This window comes from Bos taurus, chromosome 3 (genome assembly GCF_002263795.3).
Source record: "Bos taurus isolate L1 Dominette 01449 registration number 42190680 breed Hereford chromosome 3, ARS-UCD2.0, whole genome shotgun sequence".
Lineage (NCBI taxonomy): Eukaryota > Metazoa > Chordata > Mammalia > Artiodactyla > Bovidae > Bos > Bos taurus.
This window is the reverse complement of record NC_037330.1, coordinates 29,269,837-29,295,695: the sequence shown is the minus strand read 5'-3', so window position 1 is coordinate 29,295,695 and position 25,859 is coordinate 29,269,837. Positions and strand designations below refer to the sequence as shown.

Sequence of the window (25,859 nt, the reverse complement as noted above, 5' to 3'; positions counted from 1 at the left end):
TTATGTATAAAATATACAAATAAGGAGAACCTATTGTAGAGCTCAGAGAACTCTACTCAGTGTTCTGTGGTGACCTAAATGGGAAGGAAATCCAAAAAAGAGGAGATTGTGTATACGTATAGCTGATTCACTTTTCTGCACAGCAGAAACTAATACAACAATGTAAAGCTACTATACCTCGATAAAAATTAAAAAAAGAAAGAAAGAAAACAGCCTGGAAGACCTGATTTTTAAAAAAGACTTGCTGTAGAGATAATGAAAGCTTTCTTTAGCGTGTGGAGTGTGTGTGTGTGTGTGTTAATGAGGTGCTATGACTGGACCATTTCTGAATGCTTCAGCCATTTTTCACACTGAAAATCAGATTTTGTTAGCAGCAGAAGAGGCCGTCTGCAGAGTGTGCCCTTACTGCCAAGAAGCCACAATCATGAATTATTAGCAATTTGTCTGGGAGCTGTTAGTACAGCTAAAACTCTGATCTTGCTTCAGTGCCGGCCTCTACTCCTCAGTCTCTGTGCTTCCTGGGGGGCTTTACACTCGACTTGTGAAGAGGTAGGAGGCAGGAGGGGATGGCGGCTCCCGCCCCTTTCGGGTACCCCTACTTTTTCCCCTCTTACTGTCCTGTCTCACAGGCTGCCACCCCTCAGCCCAATTCTCACCCCTGTGAAGATGGTGATATAATGAGGTGTAATGGAGGGAAGAGAGGACTGAGAGTGGATGACCCACACTTGGTCACTGAACCCTTCTTTACATTTCAAAGCCAGGCAGAGCTGGAGCAATGCTTTCTGGGTGAGGATCTGACCCTGTGAATATTCTAGACCTGCTGCATAACTTCAAAGTGAGTCAATGTCCACTGTATACTCCATCCTGTCTGGGAGCAGAGGAAACACAGGACAAGACTCCAGGGAGAGAAGTTAGGCAGGTGGGTGAGATGGCGTTTCTGTCTTTCCAGCTGTACAATGTGGCATGCAAGATCTTAGTTCCCCGACTGGGGATCGAACCCGTGGCCCCTGCAGTGGGAGATCAGAGTCTTGAGCACTGGACCACCAGGGAAGTCCTGAGATGGTCTTTCTGAACCTGAAGCTCAGCCCCTTCTGCTTCTCTCGGGCTTTCTGGGTCTCCACGTGGAGTAACAGGGCTGAGGAGAAGTGGACTATGCCTTTGTGCAGTGTGTAGGGGTGGAATGGAGAAGGACAAGGTCCCGCCTCCAACCCCCACCTCACAACACAGCCTTTCTAGACAGAGTTGAGCCACTTAAGAATCAGACCATCCCAGCCAGCATCTCCCGTGGGAGCCCACAACACGGAGTTGAGACCCAGGCCTACTGATCACCTTCATGTTTCCAGATTGAAGGAAATCCTCTCTTTCAGTCCCCAGGCTCAGTTCTTCATGGTCCCTTTGTAACCCTGGACAGGCCAACCTGCAGATCTTTACAACTAACCGAAAAAGGCTGGTCTGGAGGTACTGACGACCACCATTACGTGACCTGAGCCTGAGCTACCTTAGCATGCGGGACCCAGAGACCGGCTGGGAGATCGCCCTGGCTCTTTTGTTCTTGCAGATAAGAAAACAAAGATGCAGAGGAAGCCAACAGAGCCAGTCAGGAGCAGAACTAGGATCTGAAATCAGGTCTACTAACTCCACACTCAGTGTTCCCTCCACTCCATCCTGCAGCCGCCTTCCCACCTGGACACACCAGGAGAAGGAGACACACGATGGAAAAAGAAACCTAACCTCTTTGGGTCCACACCAGGTACTTACTCCTAACTCCAGGTGGCAGTCTCTCTGCTTGCAGCATCCACGTGAATGAAATCACAACCGAGGGTTTCCCTGGTGAAATATTTTAGATAAATAAATGCCTGGTTGTTGAGCCCACTGCGACTTCTGACTCAAGAGTTCTTAACCAGAAGGTGCCAAAAGACGGTTACCAATGCTTTCATTGAATAGACCTTCATTTTAGAAGTTCTACTTTTTTCTGTTACAACCTTTAACGTCACTTTTAACGTCAGTGCAAGGTACACTGCAATTACTGGCTTCTCCCCGAGTAAGCATGCCACTTAAACAACCTGATGGATAGGCCAGTCCACAGGAGAAAAAACGAAATGGCCACATGGAGTATTTCTTTCTCCCTTTACATAATAGCTCAAAGAGAAGTCACACAGAGCATAATTGTTTATCCAGAACAAATGAAGGAGGCACGCTGGCTCCCCTGCCAGCCTCTGATTTTTCCTATGAAGATAAACAGGGAGGAGATGGGGTTCATGGACAATGGAAAGGTGAATGATTCCTGGCAGGCTGATTGTGGCGGCTCTGAAATAGCAGAGAACTGGTCCCCAGCACACCAAGGAAGGTGATTAGTCCAGGGTGGCTGTGGTCCAGTGAGATCTTTTATTGTTCTGAAATGGGTCAGGTTCCAACAGATAGGTCCCATCCCTGGCAGGCGGTTTGGGTTTGTCCCTTCACAGTAAAATGCCTTGGAGAAGGTGGCTGGCCAACCTGGGCTCTGTATGTGGTGACAGCGATGACACGCAGCATTGGGCAGGAGTGCTGAGAGGTGAGCGGCCACAGTCGCTGCAGGGGAAAGGTTGTTCGCTGTGGCTTAATCAATTTTTATTCATGAAAAAGAATCCCAGCAGGGAAAAATACCTTTTCAGTTAATTTGTTCCCTCAACCTGATTTTAAAAACCCCAAACAAGTAAGTATGGTGCCCTCTGTTCTCGTTAATAAAAAAGTAATGATCACAGAGCTTGAAACTCCTCTAAGAATGGTGTAATATAAATACAGTGCTTTCTAGATATGATGCCATTCATCTTCCTGGGGGTGGGAGAAGAAGGTTTTGGGTTTTTTTTCAATGTATTACACAAACGGGAGAAACAAGTTCCAGGAGCCAGGTTCTTGCTCAATGTCCAGAACACAACCAAAAAGGAGACAGGATGTAAACTCTAAGGATGATTGAGATGATAAATATTCAAGTACAACGCATCACATGAACACAAAAAAGGCTTACTTTATATTATCCTGGTGGGTTTTTAATGCATCTTTATAAAGGGACTTCAACTGTGGGGGCTAGAAGCATAGGCACGCATTTTCATAAATGTGTCCTGAAGAAATCCTAAGTTGCCAAGATGAATGCCGTTCTCAGCTTCTTCATACAGAGACGTGATCAGCTGAGCAGAAAACGGAAGGCTGGGGAGTTGGGGATGGGCAGTCTCGGGAACCTGGTGTGTGAGGTCAATGGAAAGTAAACCCAAAGGATATGAATCAATTTATTCTCTTTTCGTTTTCCATATACTGTTGCTTTCCCTTTGCTGTCTCATCAAATATTCATTTTCAAGGGCTTGGTTCTACTTTATCTTTCTTTTGTAGTCTGGACCAGGGAGTCAGAGTTCTCAAAGAAACAGGACTTGGAATCAATTATTTGGCTTAATTAGGTTGTATTCATTATGGAAAACGATTCTGGGGCTGAGTCCCAGCTCCATTGTACTCCCCTGCACCCCACTTCCAACTCCAGCCACCACTGACTGCTTACTCCAGTTCATGTGGACAGACGAACCCAGTAACAGCAATGGGTTGTTGCATCTTCAAGGTTAGAAAGGGGATACAAGATGTGGGTTCACTCTTCGCCCAGTCATTTTAGGTCAGAGTTTCTTAGAAAAGCTGAGATGGGAAAAGCTCACCCCTTATTTTACCAACCAGGAAACTGAAGACCAGGTGGGGCAGTGTGGTGCCTGAGACCCCTCAGCTCCCACTCCTTACCCCTGCCTCCATGCCTTCCTGAGCATTCTAGTGTACCTATTCTGTCATTAAATGTCTCCAAAGGATTTTAAAGGGGGAGGACAGTTGACACACCCCCTCCCTAGATTGACTAAACACTGCGGTCATGAGGTGCTGGCTTCCCACTGGAGGCTCATGTGTAGGTGGAGGCTGATTGTGGGTACCTTACCCCCACTTTGCAGAGAGGGCCTTCTGGGAAAGCAGGAGGGCCCAAGAGCTGGCCTCCCTCAATATAGCTCCAGAGCTGTGGTAAAATCCAGGCAACCAGGAGACAGAAATGTGAGGTTTCATGCTGCTGGAGCACCGAAGAATTGATGCTTTTGAATTGTGGTGCTGGAGAAGACTCTGGAGAGTCCCTTGGACACCAATGAGATCAAATCAGTCAATCCTAAAGGAAATCAACCCTGAATATTCATTGGAAGGACTGATGCTGAAGCTCTAATACTTTGGCCACCTGATGCAAAGAGCTGACTCATTGGAAAAGACCCTGATGCTGGGAAAGATTGAGGGCAGGAGCAGAAGGGGTGACAGAGGATGAGATGGTTGGATGGCATCACTGACTCAATGGACGTGAACTTAGGCAAACTCCGAGAGATGGTGAGGGACAGGTAGGCCTGCAGCCCATGGAGTCGAAAAGAGCTGGACATGACTTGACGACTGAACAACAGTGCTGCTGGAAACAGGTTTGGCCACCCTGAGCAGGAAAGGGAGCTGTAGCTTCTCTGGGTTTTATGCCCATACCTTTTCTGTGTCACAGAACATGGGGAAGGAGATATTTTGTTTTTAAGGAGATTCTGCTTTTAAGCTGAGGGGCCATGTGGTTTCTTTTTTTATTAGTAGATTTTCCAATTTTTATACAACTCTTGAGACTTCCTGGCTTGAAACCTATTGCTAATAAAATGAGTGAATGATCATCTCGCTTTCTAGGTTATGGACTCGAGTCTGAAAGACTCAAAATGAGGTTTAAAACTTTTCTCAAAGTTTTAAACTCCTGCCCATAGGCTTTGGCCACCCCAACCCATGTTCCAACCCATTTAAGAAAAAAAAAAAAAGGCCAAGGGACCATCGAGGTAATAAATAGCAGGATCTTAAACTGGTGGAGTTTGGTGGAGGTGGGGCAGATTGTAGGTGTCACTGGAAGGAACATTTTCTTTGCAGTCGAGAAAGAAATAACTAGCTCAGGATTATGTAGCAAGTGGAGAAGGGCCAGGCCTGGAGCCCGTTTCGGGACTTCCAGGCAGTGCTGTGTCCATTACATCTCTGTTAGGACCTGGCTGGAAAGTGGGTCCTTGAAGCCACACTCTCTTCTCCAGCAGTGGGGAGAACCCACATTCATGAGAGCGGCATCCTCTCTCTGGCCAGCTCCATCCACACAGTGAAAACCGCTGCAGGACGGCCTGGCTAGAGCCTCAGGGAACTTACTGCTTGGACAGGGGTGGGGTTTTCTGCCAGGTTCTGAGTTCACCCTCTTGGGGCTCTCTCTGAAAGGGCTGACTTGGCTCAGGGGCTCTGTGAAAGCATTCCTGGCCTGGCATGGTGAGCAGCTGCCCAGGCTTCCTCCAAGTTTTTATTTTCCATTTAGGACTCAGGGTCGCTTTTGATATACTCCACATCAAAGCCTTCTTGTCAAGCAGGTTCCCACTGTCTTCCTCCATTTCCTTCCTGCCTGTTACACTCTGGGTGAAAAGCGTGTGCCTCCCCGCACCCAGCCACCTCCAACCCCACCAAGGACCCACAAAGGCGAGGTCTCGCAGCAGCCGACTGCCATTCTCTAGCCCGCGCTGCCATGCAGCAAACATGCCAAGGGCCAAGCGCGACCTCACCCACCTCTTTGAAGGATTTCTTTACCTCCACCAAGGAGTGCCAGTGTGCGATGGGCTTCCGTGGGTACGCCAGCATCTCATTCCAGTGGTCCCTTCCCAGGCCTTCAGCGTTGATCCCCACACGACAGACTCCAATGATCTCGTTGTGACCCACTCTAAGGGAGAAACAGAGGGCCTGGCATCAGTGACCAGACATGCTCTCAGAAAGGGAGGTCCCGAAGTCTGGGCCTCAACCCTGCTGGTCTAATTCAGAGTACTGAGCTCTTTAAACAGATGCTTGGCAGGGCCTCAGGGTGCCAGCTGCAGTGAGACATTCCCCGGCCTCCTTGGATGGACTTTGGACACAGACAGATGAGCAAAAAGTTCTAACCTTGTTTGGAATCTCAGGAATGGTGGGCAGATGGCTTGACTTTGGGGAGTGGGAGTTTAAGTCTCTTCCTTTATTTGACTCAGCGAGTGCTTGAGACATCAGCGCTATTTGGAAATAAATCAACCTGCTCTGAGTACCATGTCTCCACACCCAGCGGCTATGATTTGATTTATTCACTCAGCAAGAGCATCAATCATCACTCACATTTGTTCACCAAGCACCTACTATGCCTTGAGAGCTTGTGCTAAATATCCTGGATTGAGGCTTTACTGCATGTTTTTTTTGTTTTTTTGTTTTCCCTCCTTCAAGCAAAGTGACACCTAGAGAGAAGGAGGCACAGTGGCTGGAATAGTTGGAGAATCTGTTTGAGCCAGCCTTGACAGGAGAGCAGGATTTGAAAAGTGGAAGAGAAAAAACTCATACAAGGTGAGTGAAGTCAAGTTGGATGGATACCCTGGGTCCAGATCTGGAAGGTCTTGAGAGTTCCGGGGAAGAACTTGGACAACAGGAGCCATTGATGGTTCTTGAGAAGGGCAGGGCCCAGAACAAAGTGATCTTTTAGGAAGGTGTGGCTGGGTTGAGGCAGGGAGTGATGACGGCAGGGGTCAGTTCGGAGGCTGCATAGACATCCCCAAGCGGGAGTGGAAGTAGCAGTGGGAGTGGAGAGGAGAGGGAGGGGTTCTCAAGAACAGATGCCAGAAGGAGGAACGGGAAGAGTCAGGAGTGAATTCAGGGAAATTGATGGGTGGGGAAGCCCCTCATGGCAATGAGCCCACTGGGAAGTGAAGCTTGAGCTTCTTTGGAAACCCATGCTCTTCCTCAAACTCTTGTACCTCCCTGGGTGGAGCCAGATTTGAGGCCATTGAGTGCCTGAGCCACACGAAGCACAAGGTCCGAGGTCAAGGAGCCCTGTGCTGTCCTGGGGTGGGAGTGAGGGGCAGGGAATCACGGCCCCCAGGCCCTTACCTACCGATCATAATCCATAACGGAGATGAGCAGGCTGACTTGGTCCATGTTCTCCGGGGGAATGTCAAAGATGATGGCCTCATTGTAGACAGGGTTGAGGGTGTTCTTCTTTATGGTGGTTTTCTTTTTCTTCAGTCTCCGCCCGTCACAGAGTAGGGACACTTTGACATATGGATCTGTGCCCATGGGGGCAGCGGGAAGGGAAGGGAGCGTGTTAAGCAGATGTCCTTGAGCACCATGTGTGGCAGAGGATCTGGGAGCCCAGACCTACTGTTGTTCTCAGATGGTATCAGTGGGATGTTAAAATAATTAAACCACCTCGTATTTATGTCGCACACCTGTCTCTGTGGACACTCTGTGCTTCATAAACACAGAGTCTTTAGCGACCTCAGGCTTTCTAGGAGAGTGTTTAATGGACTTTTGCTAATGGGGAAGCTGGCCCCAAATCAGACAGGAAACCTGCCCATGGGTACGCAGTTCACGACCCTAAATCTCAGCTCCATGGTGGCTGGCTGGCTCCAAAGGGTGCTGAAGCTGAACAAAGGCACTCTCCTCCTTTTACCTACTTGCAGGCTTTTCTCTAAGGGGTTCTTGTCAGAATTAGTAACCAGAGGATAAAGTGGGTAAAAATAGAATTGATGATGCCCAAGGAGTAGCCACAAGACAGAATAAATGAACAGCGACAGTCACGATGCTTGTGGGGTCCTCCCAACCTGACAACAGGCTTAAGGGTCTCATTGCTCCTTCAAGCTCATTTCTACCCGGCATCAGGGAGGGGAGGAGTGGCCCTGCTCCTGGCCCCCCTGGAAACTGGTTCCTGCCCACTCTTGGCAGTGGAGGAGGGGGGCCATGGCCGGGGGACTGAGTGCCTCCGCCTTCTGGGACTCGGGGTGGCCGGCTGCCATTTCCTTTCTCAGTGTGATCTTGAAATCTCTTCAGCCCTCAAAGAGCTGTCTTTTTACTGACCTCCCATGCACCTCCCATCCTTGTCTCTTCTTTAGTTTTCTGAATGGGTATTTCATGGTCAGCTTCCTACCCTGAAATTTTCTACTCATCCAAGTGAAGCGACACCTATTGTATCTCACCGTGCAGGTGTCTCGGTCACCATCATAATTGTTATTTATGCTGCACAGCTCAAGACACAGGAGGGCAACTCACAGGTAATAACAGCTTTTGAGACACTGATGTGCTGAGACAACTTCTTGCCCAGAAGCCAGGGCTCATGCGGCTCTGTCAGGAGGCACAGGCCCAGCAGCCTGCTCCCTGGCTCCTCATTCACAGGCATGTAACTCTAACTCCTGGGCACCCAAGTACGCACGAGGACCTTACGCTCCCTGGGGAATTGTTCAGGTGGTGGAAGAGGTACACAGCTTTGGGGAAGCTACAGAGAACCTCGACGCCTGATCAGAAACTCAAGCCTTAAAGGCAGTTCCACAGGTGCCCAGGTGCGCCGCTGACTAACCAACATGACGACAGCAGCTGTGCCTTAGCCGTGGGGGTGCTTGGGTTTATGGGGGACCTGGGGAGACCACCAGGTGTTTAACCACCCTGCTGTGTCTGACAACCCATTGGCAAGGTTTCTCTCAGGAGGATGTTCAGTAAAAAGGAAGGAGGGGTTCCTAGAACTGCCGTGAGACAGCTATCTCGTGTCCTCAGGCTCTGTTCTCTATGGATATGCCCTGGACAGTGTTCAGGTACAAGCAGACAAGTGGGAAAGTTACTTCCAAGACCTGTTGTTGACATGGCAACCTCTATGCTCAAGTGTGAACGTTGTCTTGGAGAGTGTCTTCAGGCTTGAGGCTGCCAAGGACTGCTCATCCCCTCCCATGCCTATGTCCACACACTCCCACAGCAGAGCAAATGCCCACGTGGCTGGACTTAGAAATGTTTGACAAAGCCACCTGCCCCTGGTGCTGCCAAGTCACTTCAGTTGTGTCCTACTCTTGCAACCCCTATGGACTGTAGCCCACCAGGCTCCTCTGTCCATGGGATTCTCCAGGCAAGAATACTGGAGCGGGTTGCCATTTCCTTCTCCAGGGGATCTTCCCAACCCAGAGATTGAATCCTGTTCCCTGGGCCACTAGGCAAATGCCTGATGACTAACTGGGAGATTCTCAGCTTCCTTCCCCACCTCTATTCACTCCTGTGAGGCATATCTAATTTATAAAATTCCGTGGGTATTTCCCTTGAAGGAACACATAATCTCACTATCGCCTAAGAGGCTAAACAGAGATAGGGCTGTTCCCTGGGTGGTTTGCGCTGGGGCAGAAGCTTGAGCTTCTAGTGGAATGCTGGCTCCAAATGACCTTGAGGTCCTGTCCTCTCCAGTAGCCTAAGATGCAGCTAAGGGAGGGGCACAAAGGCCAGCAGTGTGTTTCAGCCTCCTTGTCACGAGGGCCATCATAATTCGGCATTTAGTATATGCCAGGCATTGTGCTGAGAGATTTATGTATATCATGTCATTTAAAATGTCAGTCCTATAAAACATTTACAATTATCCCCCTTTGACAGATAGAGAATTTGAGATTTGAGAGATTAAGAAACTTGCCTAAGATTTTAATTTATGTCTGACTCCAAAGTTTACATTTGTAACCACTAGATTCAAAGTAGTGCAGACTAGATGTGGCAGAGATGGGTGGGTGTACTAACCCACCATCCTTTTGGGGGATACTGATCCTTATGATTATTCTGTACTGTTTTTTATGGTCATGGTTCCAGTGGATAGGCTTAGGGAATTGATTCATGACTAGTTTAGATCAAGGAGAACAGAAAGATCCTTGGTTTTAGAGGTCAATGTCATATAAATCAAGAACAGGCAAATGCACCCCTGAGTTCAGTCCAACAGCAAAGCAATCTGGGTTGAAGGCAAACTCAAACTTATCCTCCAAAACAGGAGATCGAGTTTGAGAGACCCCTGGGGTGAGTGTCCCAGGTACATCACCCTTTGACAAAGTTACCCATTCATTCATCATTCAATACATACTTATTTAATGCTTATGATGTTTCACGAACTGTCCCAGACACTTGCTTACATCAGTGAACAAGATGGAAATTCCTAGCGAAAAGAGGACCCCTGAATCTTCAGAATCAAGCTGAGATGTAATACCAGATTCCAAATGAAAACAAACAAAATACCCAATTCCAAACCCAGGTAGAAAAGAGAGGCAATCGTGAGAGAGAGGTTGGAACTTGGCATGAGAAAAATCTCTCACCCCCAACCCTCTGATGTGCAACAACCCACACGATTATCTTGGTGGCTTCGCCATAAGCACTCTCTCTCTAGCACATCAATTTAATTACACCAGAGAAGACAGAGTGGGACTTGGGCAGCAAAATCCTATTTCCTTCAGCAGTTTTGAGAGGCCTTGGTGAATTTCTGTCCCTGCACATACTTATTTTGTTATTAAAATGAAATCTACAATCGGTTGCAGTTTTGGAGGAAGCCAGCTTGCTGATGTCTAAAAGCCTTGTACATGCTGGAAAAGGTTCTTCAAGCTCCCCACCATGTTCTGATGTGTGGTGGTAGCTTCTGTGGAAGGAAAAACATCAGGGCAGGCACTTTCAGGGGCAGCTTTCAGCCTGGAAGGCGTGAGTTATGCACAGAGACGTGGAGGCGGCAGTAGGGGGGAGCTCTGGGAGCAGAGGCATTCAAAGCCACCACAAATACACCTGACTTCAGCATTTCTTGACCACCGTTCCCTGAAACCTCATTTTCCAAAGCCTAATATCTCATCTTCCAACTGCACCAGGTTGGGTCTGGGCCCAAATGTGTTCATCTGGATCATCACTTCTTTGCAGCAACTGTGATTATACTAAGGAAATAAAGAATGAAAGGGAAAATCTTCCACATACTCCCAGCCAAGTTCAGAGGCACCTCTGGAGTGGATTTATGTTTGTAATCAGAATCTGGAGAAGAGCCTCTTAGGAGGGAGTTTTAGGGAAACAAACCAAGCATTTGCATCTGAGTGCAGCCCAGGCTATTCTACGTGCCTGCTCCTTGGAACTCTCCACCCTCTTCCACTTCTTTGGCTAATTTGAGTCAACTCGGGGCAGAAGGTTCCTGAGACTCTGCTGTTATATTACAACCCAAAACCCTGCACAATGAAAACTTGCATAATCGTGGGAAAGGATCAAACCTCTGACACTGTGTCCAGCCTGCAAGCTCTGAGGCTGCCTCCAAACAAGTGTCTCCTCGGTTGCTAGAACAGCACTTGTCTCTCCTGTGGTACCTAGCGGCTCTCCTGGTGCTGAGACAGAGGCCCAGAGCCCTGCAGGAAAACCTCAAATACAAATGCACTTTGCTTTTCAGTGACTCTGTTACTCTGACTCACTACAGGGCTGCTGCAGGGCTTCATGGATCAACAAACACTTAAGACACTCAAACTTGACATAACCCTTAGAAGTCCTGAGGCCTCACACCAACCAGAAAGATATTTCCTTCTTATTTTTTCCTCCCATTTATTTGCTTCTTATCCTCTCCATCCTCCAAGAGAAAGAATGATTGTAATAGCTAATATCTCCTGACTGCTCAGTCGCAGAGTTGGACACGACTGAGCGACTGAGCAACAACTGACTGCTTATTAGGTGTCTGGCTCATTTCTAAGCATTTACATGAATTAACTTGTTTATTCTTAAAGCAACCTGTGTACTTTTTTTTTTTTTTTCTGTTCAGATCATGAAACCAAAACATTACACAGCAAGGAAATGGCAGAACTGGTATTCAAAGCCAGGCCATATGCCCGCAGGTCTGTGCTCCAATCGAAGAATACCGGCAATTCCTCCCCCTTCTCTCTCAACATCTCTCCACATCCTAAAGTCGGGACTATGGGGAGGCCACATGGCAAGCACCTGGGTAGGAGAGGTACCTGAGTAGCCTGTGATGTCCATTGCCTTGAGGTTCCGGCATTTGATCACGGTGAGGGTGAGCCTGCCTGCTGTGGGCAGGTAGCAGAGGGAGAACATGATCTCGCCCAAATCCACACTTTCCTGCAAAGAAGCAGACAGGAGGGCAGGTGAGGGCCACACAGCTCCTGTGCAGCCGCGGGGCCACTCCGGAGCCCCGGAGAAGCTCTCTGAGGCAGAGTGCTGTAAGGCTGGATGGTCTGGCCTCTGTCCTGGGAGTAACTGGGTATAAAAGGCAGTGATAACGACATTGGCTCTTCAGCAGACACTGTCCTCTTCAACTTTCCTTCTCAGCTCTGATCAGACTCTGGTCCTGGTCCTCTCCCTCCTGCTTTGACCTCACCTGCCCTACCTGTGCCCTTTGGCTGCAGCCCCTCAAGCCACCAAGCCCTTGGGGGCCCAACCCTATTTTCCAGTTTACTTTTCTTGGTCACATGAGCCCTTGACTCCCCATCTTGCTGGCCTGTGGTCCCGATACTATCCTGTACAAGACCCACTCTGGCCAGCAGGGGTCCCCTCTCCCAGCATATCTGATTCTAGCTCTCAGCTCAGTCAATCTTCACAAGGCCCTCTGCCTTGGAAGCTTCTTTGTGTGCTTCAGTTGTGTCGCTTCAGTTGTGTCTGGCTCTTTGTGACCCCACGGACTATAGCCCTCCAGGCTCCTCTGTCCATGGAATGCTCCAGGCAAGAATACTGGGGTGGGTTGCCATGCCCTCCTGCAGGGGATCTTCCCGACCCAGGGAATGAACCCTCCTCTCTTGAGTCTCCTGCACTGGCAGGCAGGTTCTTTACTGCTAGCGCCACCTGGGAAGCTCTGGCAGCTTCCTTGCCTCTCCTGAAACACACCTAGCACTCCAACTTCCAGGCTTGGGCGTGGAAGCACAAGGAATCAGGACCTGCTCAGGACATGGCACTGACCAAGAAGATACACACTTGCCATTCCATGTTCGTGCCAGGTCTTGGATCCACTCTGTCCTTATGTGTGGTCATGCTTCAGCTATGAACCCAGCCTGGAGCATATACCCTCCTGCCTCTTCTGACCCCAGAGGCATCATGACCAGGGATCCCGGGAAGTTTCTGAGCAACAGGGAATAGGAAAACTTCAAAGACAGTAAGCATGTCTGACTGTTGAATTAAACAGCACTCTGCTGGACTGCTCCTCTTCCTGTTCCCCAGCTGACAGAGGAGGGTGCTATCACTGCAAAATCTCCCAGGCTCTGAGGCTGATGTGGGGCTCCAGGACGTAGAGATGTTTCCTCCCTTAAAGCCCCCAGATCCAGGGTGGAAGAGGAAGAGGTCAAGGTTTGGGGTGGCTCTGATTTCAGGCTGGCTGGGGAGGCCTCCTGGAGGAGGTGACTTCAGAGAAAGAGAGCAGTCAAGGATCGCACTAAGGTTTTTGTCTCTTCTTCTCTCAAAGAACCACCCTCTACTGGAGACTCCTAAAGACTCCTGACACTTGGCCCCTCCTGCAGAATAATTCCCCCACCCCTTCCAGAGTATGTGGTCCCAATGCTCTCCTCTAGGTGGCACTATACCCACCCTTTCCCTAGCCCAAGATTTGTCCTTTTTCAACCCACTCCCAAATCAAATCCCAGGAGTAACAGCTCCTGGACAAGAAGCGGGTGGGGGTATTGTGGGCAGGGGTGAGAGGTGGAAGGGTGGTGTCTGGCTGGGGCAGAGCTGGACACACTGTAGAGAGAGCTCCCCCCTCCTCTGCACTCCCCCACAGACCCTAGTACATGGAGCCCAGACCAAAACCCATGAACTGTGCCCTGTGAAGCTCTTCTGTGATGGGCATTTCCACCTTTGAGGCTCACAGTGACTGTGCAAGGCAGTGGGTATTGTCATTATTCCCTCCATCTCACAGACAAGAACTCAGTGGTTAAACTCAGGTGTAATGTCCTGACCAGGCTTGTGCAGCTGGTGTGAGGCACAGCTGGACTCTGACCCTCAGGATAGCAGCCCACCTAGGGAACATCTCAAGGTAACCCGGGCTCCTCCAGACCTTAGACTGCACTTCACTTGTTCTTTCCACTTGGATTTACTGAGATCCTGTTAAAGGCTCCATGTTTGGTGGAGAGTGTGCTGTCCCCCTCAACAGGCATGCAGCCTAGAGGGGTGTAAAAGAAGGCGCCAAGAGGATTTCCTTGGTGGTCCAGTGGCTAAGACTCTGTGCTCCCAATGCAGGGGACCTGGGTTTGATCCCTGGTTGGGAAACTAGATCCCACATGCTGCCACTAAAGATCCCAAATGGCCGAACCAAGACCTGGTGCAGAGGAAGGAAAGGAGGGAGGGAGAGGGAAAAGGAGGAGGGAGGGAGGGAGAGGGAAAAGGAGGAGGGAGGGAGGGAGGGAGAGGGAAAAGGAGGAGGGAGGGAGGGAGGGAGAGGGAAAAGGAGGAGGGAGGGAGGGAGGGAGAGGGAAAAGGAGGAGGGAGGGAGGGAGAGGGAAAAGGAGGAGGGAGGGAGGGAGAGGGAAAAGGAGGAGGGAGGGAGGGAGGGAGAGGGAAAAGGAGGAGGGAGGGAGGGAGAGGGAAAAGGAGGAGGGAGGGAGGGAGGGAGAGGGAAAATGAGGAGGGAGGGAGGGAGGGAGAGGGAAAAGGAGGAGGGAGGGAGGGAGGAAAGAAGGAGCCAGGATCTCCATCTCGCTCAGGTGCATGTCCTGTCTCCCTCCGGAGCCCCCTAGTCCAGGGAGAGAGAAACAGGAAGTGGCCCACGGCAAGTGGCACAGGGGAGCGTGACTGTCCCCTCAGGCAGCAGGGGTCAGGTCAGCAGTGCACCTGGCTGAATGTTCCATCTCTAGAGGAGGCACCGAGCTACAAGGACGCCCCCAACTCCCTTGATTTCCTTATAGCCCTCCAAGGTGCAATCCTGCCCAGTGTTCAAGAAACCCATCCAGCCTCAATAACAGCAAGAAGAACCAAGGTTATTGCATGCGTACCACGTGCCAAGTCCTTTGCTAAATTGCCTCCGTGAGTCTCACCACAGCCCCTGTGGGATGGGTGATCTTAGTACCCCCACCGCATGCAGGAGGAAATGACTGGTGAAGTTAAGCGACTTGCTGAAGTCAAATGAGTGCTCTGGGGCCAGACTTTTATAGGCCAGGGCTGCTGCCCAAATGCTCTCGGTAGCGCCCCCTGCGCAGCTTCCAGAATCAAGACCCATCCTCCTAGCTTACATTCCGGGCGCTTAACGATTAGTCCCGTCCTACCACCTCCCCTGATTATTTTTCTGTATCCCTCCTTGCCAACCCTCTGCTCCAACTGGCCGGTGTATCTTTGGTTCTTTTGGCCAACATGCTTCCTCCTCTTGTCTTTGTTTGGATGATAATCCCATGCATCTTGGAGGGCCCAGGGCCATGCCCCTCACAGGGACCCTTGCCCAGGGTGCAGCCCTTACTAAGCACGTCTCCCCACATACCTGCTACACTTTCTGCCCCTGAGGTGCTCACAGGGGTGCACGAGTCCCTGCTTTGCTACAGCCAAGCCCTCCTATAGCATCCAGGGACTAGAGGCCCCTTTGGGGCAGGGCCTTCACTTTACCCGTACTGTGCTTCAGAGATGCTTGAGAGCCCAAGAGGAGCTACACAGATGGTTACACTTTAGGCAGAAGAACCCTTGAAAGGAATGGTTCTCCATATCAACGTTTCCATCAGGTTAGGGCCCTGGTAAGCAATCTAGAAGTTCCCAGGGTCCCTGTGAGCATGTGCTTAGTCGCTCAGTCATGTGTGACTCTTACCTGTGAAAGGAGTGAGCACAAGGCTGCTGTCACCTTTTCCCACTCAGCCACCTGACAGATGCAGAGTGAAGCCTTCAAAGGCAGTCTTTTCGCAGGAGTCTAAGCTAGTTTGTTTGTGAGCTTGGGAGACTTGCCTGGGGCTGTGGGAGAGCCCTCAGGGTGAGCGGAATCCCCTGGGGCTCTGTAGGCCGCCCTCAGAGATGGCTCCCCCCAGGGACAGCACAGAGTCAGCAGGGCCCTCCTTCCTCGGTAGAGCCGCCCCTGGGGGCACACAAGGTGCTGAGTCCGCAGCCAGATTTAGAACTCCCCACCCCCCTCCTGGTTCCTGCACCCAACAGTGAGCTCCACCCTCCATCACTGGGCCCCAAGAGGCAAAAGGAGTGGGTCAAGAGTCCACTATGACTTGGGGGCAGAGAGGAAACTGGGGCCAAGTGGCCCAAAGTCTGATCTTGGACCTTCTGCTGGGGGTGATTGGGCCTGATGGCAGAACAGCTACTCTTGGCTCAGTGGGTTAAGGCAAATATTCATTCCCCTGCATATGTAGACAGCAGTGTGTGATCAGTCGCTTCAGTCATGTCCGACTCTTGTGACTCCATGGACTGTAGCCTGCCAGGCTCCTCTGTCCATGGGGATTCTCCAGGCATGAATACTGGAGTGGGTTGCCATGCCCTTCTCCAGGGGATCTCCTCTACCCAGGGATCGAACATCTCTTATGTCTCTTGCATTGGCAGGGGGGTTCTTTACCACTAGAGCCACCTGGGAAGCCCTTGTAAACAGCAGAGGACCAGGTTACTTGATAAAGGAAAATAAATAGTTTACTTTTGAGTACATAGATGGGGCTAAGCAGTCAGAAAGTCAGCATCTCCTGGAGGCATCTCCCTCTCTGGAAAGCCAGGCCCAGCTTGGCCCCATGGGCAGCCTTGCCGAGTCATCTCAGCACCACCTGCTTTCTCAGGAGGTTTCAGCCCCAGATCCTGCACACTTGCCAGCCTTTTATCCTCACTGAGGATGTTTGTGGCTTTGGCTTTAATATAACCAGGGGTGACCAGGGGCTGCAGAACAGCCAGCACATTATTCCTTTCATCTTCACCTTCTGTCAAGAGAGGCCACCATAGGGCCCCTGACTGGCAATGAGCTTCCTGGTGCAGAAGAGGTCACTGCTGTCCAGAAAGCAGCAGACTCCAACTTAGGCCTCTGGACTGCTGACCCAAGGGGCTGATAGGGTGGGTCTGAGCCCAGCAGCAGCTGGTGAAAGTCTTGGCTATTGCTTGGAGAGGGGCAGGCCTGCATCCAGGATATTGGCGCTTGGAGAATCCTGTCCTTAATTGCATGAAGCCTGTCCACCTACATCATTGTGCATCCTAGTAGCATCTCCCCTGGCTGCTGCGCCCAGACGTCTGGGCAGTAAGATTTGTGAAGGCCCATCCACTGCGCCGCATTGCCCTTGCTGGTTCCCCAGGAGTCCATCTGCAACAGCTCATTAAAGCACTTTTTCTCTCCTTGATGCACTCACACAGCCCTAAGTATAGAAAAAAAAAAAAATTTCCTACCTGTGGACTGCCCAGGAAAGGGAGGGACTTTATTTAGTCCCTCCACCACTAAGTACTCAGGCTTGTCATTTCACATCTCTGGGCTTTGGTCTATAAAATGAGAGCATCACCCCAGATGCTGTAGCCTTAAGGTCCCTGCCAGCCATAAAAACCAAGCATTCAAACTGGAAAAATTCATCATCAGCCATCACCAATTAAGATGGTCCAAGGATGCCTAAGGGTTTCCCTGGTGGCTCAGAGGGTAAAGAATCTGCCTGCAATCAGAAGACTGGGGTTCGATCCCTGGGTAGGGAAGATACCTGGAGAAGGGAATGGCAATCCACTCCAGTATTCTTTCCTGGAGAATTCCATGGACAGAGGAGCCTGGTGGGCTACAGCCCATGGGGTTGGTTGCAAAGAGTCGGACACGGCTGAGAGATTAGCACTTTCACACTTTCAAGGATGCTTAACTGCTATCTGTCTGTTTACCCACCTCAAGGTATCCAGGAACTTTGTTTTGAATTTCATATGCTCTCATTCCTTCAGTTCCCACTGCCCCCCACCTGTTTTGTTCTTCTCCAGGGCTGGGCTTCTTCCTCTTAAATAGGCAATGAGTGGCGTCAATGCCTCTGCGTCCGTCTGGGGAATCCAGGCTGAGCGAAGCAAGAACGATGCTTCCCCATCTCTTAGAGAACACTTCTAGTCTCTTAATCATTAAGTGGCTTGTCTGAATCGCTCAGCATCAGCAGAGAAGTATCTGCTACACTTTCAGAAAAGTCACAAGAGAATAAAAAGATCTTTGAAGCACTGGGCAGGAAGTGCTGTTACCCTGAGGCTGGGGGGCTGGAAGCGAGATGGGGTGGAAGCCAATTTGGCTTCAACAGGTAAAGAAAGAGCCAGTGAGCAATCCCTCTATGTAGACCTGGGGCTTGGAACTGGGGGTAGAGATGAGTCACATGTGGAGGCTGGATGCCGGGACTGGTATCCACCCCCGCAGCCCCCCAGACCTCTTCAGAGCCCACGCCACAACCATAGCTTCTATTTGATTGTGGGGATTTTATGATGAATGCAGTGTTCTCATTAGATGGGGGGCTCTGTGGGAGCAGGGATATGGACTGGTTTTACTCATCAATCCCCCATATCTAGCCCAGGGCCCAATTCACAGTAAGAGCTCAGGAAATACTGGCTGATGAAAGAATGGTTGAGCCTGTGGACTTGAGGTCAGGCAACTCTGGGTCCAGGGTCCAGCTCCATTTATGAGGAGTGTAACTTACTTTAATCCTTTTCTAGTCTTGGTTTTCTAATCTGTGAAATGGGGCTAATAACAGTACCTACTTCCTAAGGTTGATAAATAAAGATTAAATGAGGTAATTTGTGCCAAGTGCTTAGCATAGTGCCTGGCACACAGTAAGCACTCAGAAAGCATTAGCCGCTATTATAATTTGTTAAGACTATCACAACTACCATTATCGAGAGCTCCCGGGCTTGGGATAAGGCCGGAGAGAGAAAGGCACACAGGTAAGCAGCAGCGTCTGGCTCGATTAGTGCTGTAAGAGAGCTGTGGACAAGATGTGGGCCCTAGAGGAGGAAAGAAGCTCTGCCAGGAATTTTAGGGTAGGCTTCCCAGAGAGGGTGCTACTCGGTAGGATCTAGCAAGGTGAGTGAAAAGAGCTTACAGGAGAAGAAACAAGCAAGCAGTGCCCAGGCAGGTGTCATTGGGTGCATAAAGACACAGAGCAGAGGCCTGGAGGTCCAGCGAGGCTCGAGGGCAGTGTGGACCACAGGGCAGGCTGAGAGCAGCCCAGACCAGGCTGGCGTGTCTGCCTCAGGGCCCACACCAGCGGGTGACCGAGACCTCTCTACACCTGCTCTTCCATCCCTATATCCCTCTCAGTCCACAGCATCACCTTCCGCCTAGACACCCACACCAGAGACCATCTTCACCTGTGTCATTCATTCACTACTGCCTACAAAATGTTTCCAAATACAGGGAGACAGTAGTAATGAGACAGAGTCCCAGCCCTCCAGGAGCTTCTGTTCTGGGGGAGGGAGACAAAACTCAAGTAAGCAAGAGAGTATTGTAGGGTGCTGAGGGAACGTGGGCAGGGGCAGAGAGTAAAGAGTGGGGGGCAGGGTGGAGGCTGTTTAGACAGAGCGGTCGGGAGGCCAGTCAGACCTGAGAGAGGCAGGAGGTGGACTGCCACGAGGGGATAGCAAGTGATGCCAGGGGAGCGGCATGCGGGGAGGGGAGCAGTGGGGAAGGGAGGCAGGGCCAGGTCTCTGAGGCCCTGAGGGGTGTTTGGATTTTCTCCTCTGTGGAAAGCAGGACTTCAGCAGAATTGCAGGGAAAATGGGTGGCTGAGGAAGAGTGGGTCCCCGGGTTGTGAGGATCCCTTGGAGGAAGAACTGGAAACCCACTCTAGTCCTCTGGCTGGGAAATCTCATGGACAGTGGAGCCTGGCGGGCTACAGTCCATACGGTCACAAAGAGTCAAACATGACTAAAGTGACTTAGCACACATGCACGGGGAAGAGAAGTCGATAGGATCCCAGCTTCCTAGCCCTCCTGTGGTCTCCATACTCAGTTTCCCAGCCAGGCTTTTCTGCCCTGTAAGAGTCCGCAGACTCTGAGGCCTGCTCCTCCCCTCCCCTCCACACTACCTTAGCTCTAACCCATACCAGGACTTCCCAGTTTTCTGACTCCCTACTCCAATCCCCTGGTGGCTCACATGGTAAAGACTCCGCCTGCAATGAGGGAGACCTGGGTTCGATCCCTGGGTTGGGAAGTTCCCCTGGAGGAGGAAATAGCAACCCACTCCAGTATTCTTGCCTGGAGAAGCCCCATGGACAGAGGAGCCTGGCAGGCTACAGTCCACAGGGTTGCAAAATGTCAGACACGACTGAGTGACTAAGCATAAGCATAGCCCCCAACCCCTCGGATCTATCCTCCTCGCTGTAATCAGAGGGTTCTCCTGCTCCAAATCGTTCAGTGGCCCCCCATTCCAAACTAGTTTTGTAGCTGGAAAACTCTTCTTCAAATGAAATATACACAATGGATGAAAAGTGGCTTAGAAATGAGGCAACCCTCAATATTCGTTGGAAGGACCAATGTGAAGCTCCAATATTTTGACCACCTGATATGGAGCCGACTCATTGGAAAAGACCCTGATGCTAGGAAAGATTGAGGGCAGGAGGAGAAGGGGACAATACAGAATGAGACCAATTCAGTTCAGTTGCTCAGTTGTGTTCGACTCTTTGTGACCCCATGGACTGCAGCATGCCAGGCTTCCCTGTCTATCACCAACTCCCGGAGCTTACTCAAACTCATGTCCATCGAGTCGGTGATGCCATCCAACCATCTCATCCTCTGTTGTCTCCTTCTCCTGCCTTCAATCTTTCCCAGCATCACGGTCTTTTCCAGTGAGTCAATTCTTTGCATCAGGTGGCCAAAGTATTAGAGCTTCAGCTTCAGCATCAGTCCTTCCAATCAACATTCAGGACTGGTTTCCTTTAGGATTGACTGGCTGGATCTCCTTGCAGTCCAAGGGATTCTCAAGAATCTTCTCCAACACCACAGTTCAAAAGCATCAATTTTTCAGCACTCAGCTTTCTTTATAGCAACTCTATCCATACATGACTACTGTGGAAAAACCATAGCTTAGACTAGACAGACTTTTGTGGCAAAGTAATGTCTCTGCTTTTTAATATACTGTCTAGGTTGGTCATAGTTTTTCTTCCATGGAGCAAGCGTCTGTTAATTTCCTGGCTGCAGTCACCATCTGCAGTGATTTTGAAGCCAAAAAAATAAAGTCTGTCACTGTTTCCATTGTTTTCCCATCTATTTGCCATGAAGTGATGGCAAATCGGATGCCATGATCTTAGTTTTCTGAATGTTGAGTTTTAAGCCAACTTTTTCACTCTCTTTTACTTTCATCAAGAGGCTCTTTAGTTCCTCTTCACTTTCTGCCATAAGGATGGTGTCATAAGGGTGAAGTTATTGATATTTCTCCTGGCAACCTTGATTCCAACTTGTGCTTCATCCAGCCCGGCATTTAGCATGATGTACGCTGCATGTAAGTTTAAGCAGGGTGATGATATACAGCCTTGACAAACTCCTTTCTCTACTTGGACCCAGTCTGTTGTTCCATGTCCAGTTCTAACTGTTGCTTCTTGACCTGCATACAGACTTCTCAGGAGGCAGGTCAGGTGGTCTGGTGTTCCCATCTCTTTAAGAATTTTCCACAGTTTGTTTTGATCTACAGTTTGTTGTGATCTCTCTGTGTCGAGGATGAGATGGTTGGATGAAATCACTGACTCGATGGACACGAGTTTGAGCAAACTCTGGGAGATAGTGGAGGACAGGTAAGCCTGGCATGCTGCAGTTCATGGGGTCGCAGAGTGGGGCAAGACTTAACATCTGAACAACAACACCCAGAGTTAACAGTCACCAAGAGTCAGACACGACTACGCCACCACCACCACCACCCAGAATTCCTACCTTCAACCCCTCAGCCTACTTCCTTGGAGCGTCTAGGAGTCAGGGTGAAAATCACTCACCCTCAGCATCCAGGGCACTCAGGCTTCTTCGTGATTTGGCCCTTGCCTTTCTTGCCAATCATTCCAGTCCAGGTGCCCTATTATGGGCCATTCTGTCCTAAGTGCTCATACATGCCGAGTCATATAAATTTCACAGAAGCCTCATGAGATAGATGCTATGATTATCTGCATTTTCTTCACGGGGACCCTGACGTACCTCAAGGCTGTTCCTCCACCCCAGCACACAGCTACTCCATGCAGAGCTGGGATGTGACCCCAGGCAGCCAGGTTCGAGAGCCCACCGTTTCGGCTACTGCAACATCCTGTCTCTCTACAGCTCCCCCTCCCAAACCCCAGGTTCTTCTGTACCTTCACACCTTGGCCCTGCTCATTCCACTGCCTGAAATAACCTCTCCTTCTTCCTGACTGTCCTAGACAACACTCGTCTTGCCAGTCCAGCTGTCCTGATCTCTCCTCTTGGGTCCCTTCTCCTCACTCCTCTGGTCAGGCTTGGGGTGTCTCTCATGGCCTGGGGACAGGAGTTACAAAGGCCTTGAAGCAAGGCAAGGCACATCTGAGACTCAATCAGCAGGATCTGGGACCCACTAGATGAGTGGGCTGCAGTGGAGGAGGGCAGAAACCAATATTCCATCCACCCCATACATCCCCCAAGGCTGGATCAACTCTCTGCTGGCGGAGAGGAGCCAAGAGGGTGGGTGCTTCTCCTGGGGTGCCACAAGGGGGGATCCTGCTGTGAGCACCAGGCTGGCTGACGTGGGCTGTTCCCTGCTCCTCTGGGGGCCTGGGCTTGCAGGGCTGAGGAGAACGCCACAGGCTGGGGGTGGCCCGGGTGGAAGGGCGGGCTGTGTCTGTTGTGTTGCTCGGGCTCCCTGCTGGGAGCCGGGGCCGCTTCTGTTTGTTCTGACTTCCATGCCTGCTTTTTCTCTCAAGTGCTCTCTGCCCCAAGGGCTTTGCAGCATTATGAATAAATGATCTAGCAAAATGGAGGCGGCTTAAACGAACTCCATACGCTCTGGCTGCAGCCCATGCTGTGGACACAGAGAGCCTGGGACCCGCTGATGGAGAAGAGAGAGACCCTCAGGCTCAGAGGGCGGGCAGGGGAGAGAGGAAGTGGGTGAGATCCTCGAGGTGGGCTCGGTCCCAGGGACACCTCCAGACACGACAGCACATCAGTGGGTGGCAAGTGCTTCTCTATCTGAGCATCTTCAGGGAAACAGCTGGTTTTATTTAGGAAACTTTTCCACAGCCTCTCCTTCAGGAACCTGCCCTTGAAAAGAGGTTTAGCGTTTGGCATGCACCATTACTTTTGGGCAAATATCCATGAGTCAGAATCACACTGGGAGGTACAGATCTCTTCCTAATGACTTTTTAAAAGGTGGGCGGAGAGGGAGAGGGGCTATGAGGGGGCAGAAGGAGTTTGAGGAGAGCAGAGTTTGGGGAAGTTCCAGAAGAGATGGAGGCCATGCCTGGTCAAGCTGGAGAGTCTGCACCACTCGGGCCTGTCTGGAGAGGCCAGGGCCAAGGACCTCACCTCCGCTCTGGTCCATCCACAGGCATCTTCACTAATGACAGAGAGGAGTAAATGGCACATAAATGAACTTAATGATGAGCATCTGTCTTCATTTCTTGCCTCAAATGGTCCTGCTGCGTGGCTGTCAAACAGCTGTCAGTTTCTCCCAGAGGGGGCGGGTGGCTCAGCGGTGAGTTAGCTGCTCTTTGCCTGGGCAGGGCTGCACCAGCAGGGCTCTCAGAGGAGGGAAGACAGATGCCTTGGTCCCGGCGGGATGGTCTCCTGGAGCAACGGAGAAATACTTCTGCAAACAGGTGTCCTGGGGATGCCAACGGCCAGGGGTTCCAGACAAGGGCTCCAGCTTGAACCATGAGTGATGGGGCTCTAGCTTCTCCGTCTCTTTGGTGACCTGAAGGTTTAGGTTTTTACCTGTCTCCTGTTCCAGACACTTTGACCTCTGGGCCTTGCCGCAATGAGGCTACTCTCTGAAGACCCTTTTTGCAGTCTTGCGTGGAGTTGCCTAGGCTGTTCTGGAAGCATTCTCTTCTTTCAGTTATTCTCCCACCTCTGCAGCTATTCCTTCCAATTTCTGCTGGACCATCCTCCCGTCCCTGCCTCTAAGCAGTGGATTCTAAACAGTCATTTTCTCCTCACTCACCCATAATGTCAACACCCACCGCCATGCTCATGACCCCCGAATTTATGGTGCTTTCACAGTCTGCCTCTAGACTCCACACTCATATGTTTCAACACGACATCCCAACCTGGACATCTCACAGAAACTTGAGAAACTCAAACTTGGGATTCTCGGGGAGAACTCCGAGCTTCTGCTTACATGTTCCTCTTGTTTTCTTCAACTCAGGAAACGGCCCCTCCATCCACCCAGTTTCTCCTAGTTGATGCCTGCCTTCCTCTCTCCTCTGCATTCAGTTCATCACGAAACCCTGTCAGTTCTCATCACTGAGTCCTGTTAACTCTATCTTCAAATCTGATCTCGAGTCTACCCACCTGTCTCTACCTCCAGTGCCACAGAGAGGACAACATCACCTTTCACCCGCCCATGCCACACCTCCTAACGGATCCCTTGCTTCCCTTTGTTTTCCTGCTCCACCTTCCACACAGCAGGCAGAAAGGGCTTCCAAAACTGTAAGATGGACCATGTCACTCCTCTATTTAAAACCCTTCAGTGACTTCCTCCTGTGGTAGAATGAAAGCCAAAGCCCTTACCAAGACCTGCGGGGCCCTACTCGATCAGGGCCCATCCCTCCCTCCACTTGCCCAGGCCTCACCACCTTGCGTTAGCCTCTCAGGTGCTGTCAGCCCTTCAAATGTGCCCCACCCTCACCCTGCACATTGTGTCCCCTCTGCTTGATCATCCTTACCCCAACTCTTCACACATAGCAGGTGTCCTCTCATTGTTCGGGCACTTCCTCCAAAGCCACACCTCCTGCTCTAGACTGCGTGTTCCCAAAGGACAGGGCTGAGCAAACCAAGGGCCCAGGGTACAAAGGCAAAGTTGGTGGAGGCCCTCACTCAGCTTCACTCATAAGTGCCTCCAGCATGAATGCCTCCTTGAATCCTGCCCCCTTGGTGCCTTGCTTAACCTGTTCTCGCTCCCATCCAGTAGTTTACTCACCGTTGTATTCCCAGGACTGAGCACAGTGCCTGGGCTATAACACAGGCTCACCAACATTCGGGGGCTTCCCAGGTGGCGCTAGTGGGAAAGGACCCACCTGCCAATGCAGGTAGATGTAAGAGACGTGGGTTTGATACCTGGGTTGGGAAGATCCCCTGGAGGAGGGCCTGGCAACCCATTCCAGTATTCTTGCCTGGAGTACCCCACAGACAGAAGAGCCTGGTGGGCTACGGTCCATAGGGTCACAAAGAGTCAGCCACGACTGAAGCGACTTAGCATGCATGCATGCACCAATATTTGTTGAATTAATGAGCAGCTTGGCTTTGTGGGGTACACCTAGTTAGAAGGTGATGAAAAGGACGGGTGTGGGTCCCTGCTTAACCTCAGCCTCAGGTCTGTCCAGCCTTGTCTCTGTGGCTAACAAGACGTGGCTAATAGCTCAGGGTGGTGCCTCACAAGGTACTGCCCAGGAAGTGGTCTGGAGCGCTCCTGTTCTGGATTCCCTTGGGAGGTGGGAACTTGACTCCTGAGTTGTAGCCCAGGTCTGTGGAATCAGGATCTCTGAGGCTGGGGCCTGCATGAGTGAAGGATTGACAGGCTTCCCCAGAGACTCTTATGTATCCTTGGTTTGCAACATAACGCAAACAAGAGATTCCGAGGCTGCCCTGGACAAGACCCTTAGTAGAGGCTCTGTGACCACGAGCAAAGTGATTCAGTATCAGTGCTGCCGAGCAAAAGTTAGCATCACAGAAGGGCCTCTTCTCCTTTCATAGGTGCAAACAAGGTTGCAATGGATCAAAGCCATGTCAATTCCCCTAGATGGCTTGCTCACTCTTGCCTTCCACCTTTTCCCTTTGTACCTCAGGCACACTGCTTAGCTGAATTTTAGTAAGAAGGTGCCTCACCCAAATTTAGATGGTTTAAGAAAACTGGATAGTGCTTGAAAAATGCATGACACCATTTTGTAAATATTCCTTATTGTGGTAGTTCTCCAAATGTGGTTCCCTGACTATCACCAGCAGCAGCACTTAGAGCTTGCCAGAAATGCGAATTATTGGGC

The 25,859-nt window shown here is 50.7% G+C and overlaps 1 protein-coding gene across 2 annotated transcripts in view; it reads right to left on the bottom strand.

The window, feature by feature from the left end:
- Positions 1–25,859, bottom strand: part of SYT6 (synaptotagmin 6) — a 66,983-nt gene that overhangs the window by 1,772 nt on the left and 39,352 nt on the right. For both annotated transcript variants that reach the window (XM_015463497.3, XM_059885035.1), the window contains exons 4-6: positions 11,796–11,916; positions 6,935–7,106; positions 5,599–5,749 (exon numbers count right to left, since the gene is read on the bottom strand). In XM_015463497.3, coding sequence (XP_015318983.2) covers positions 5,599–5,749; positions 6,935–7,106; positions 11,796–11,916 — 444 coding nt within the window. The remainder of the gene's footprint in view (positions 1–5,598; positions 5,750–6,934; positions 7,107–11,795; positions 11,917–25,859) is intronic.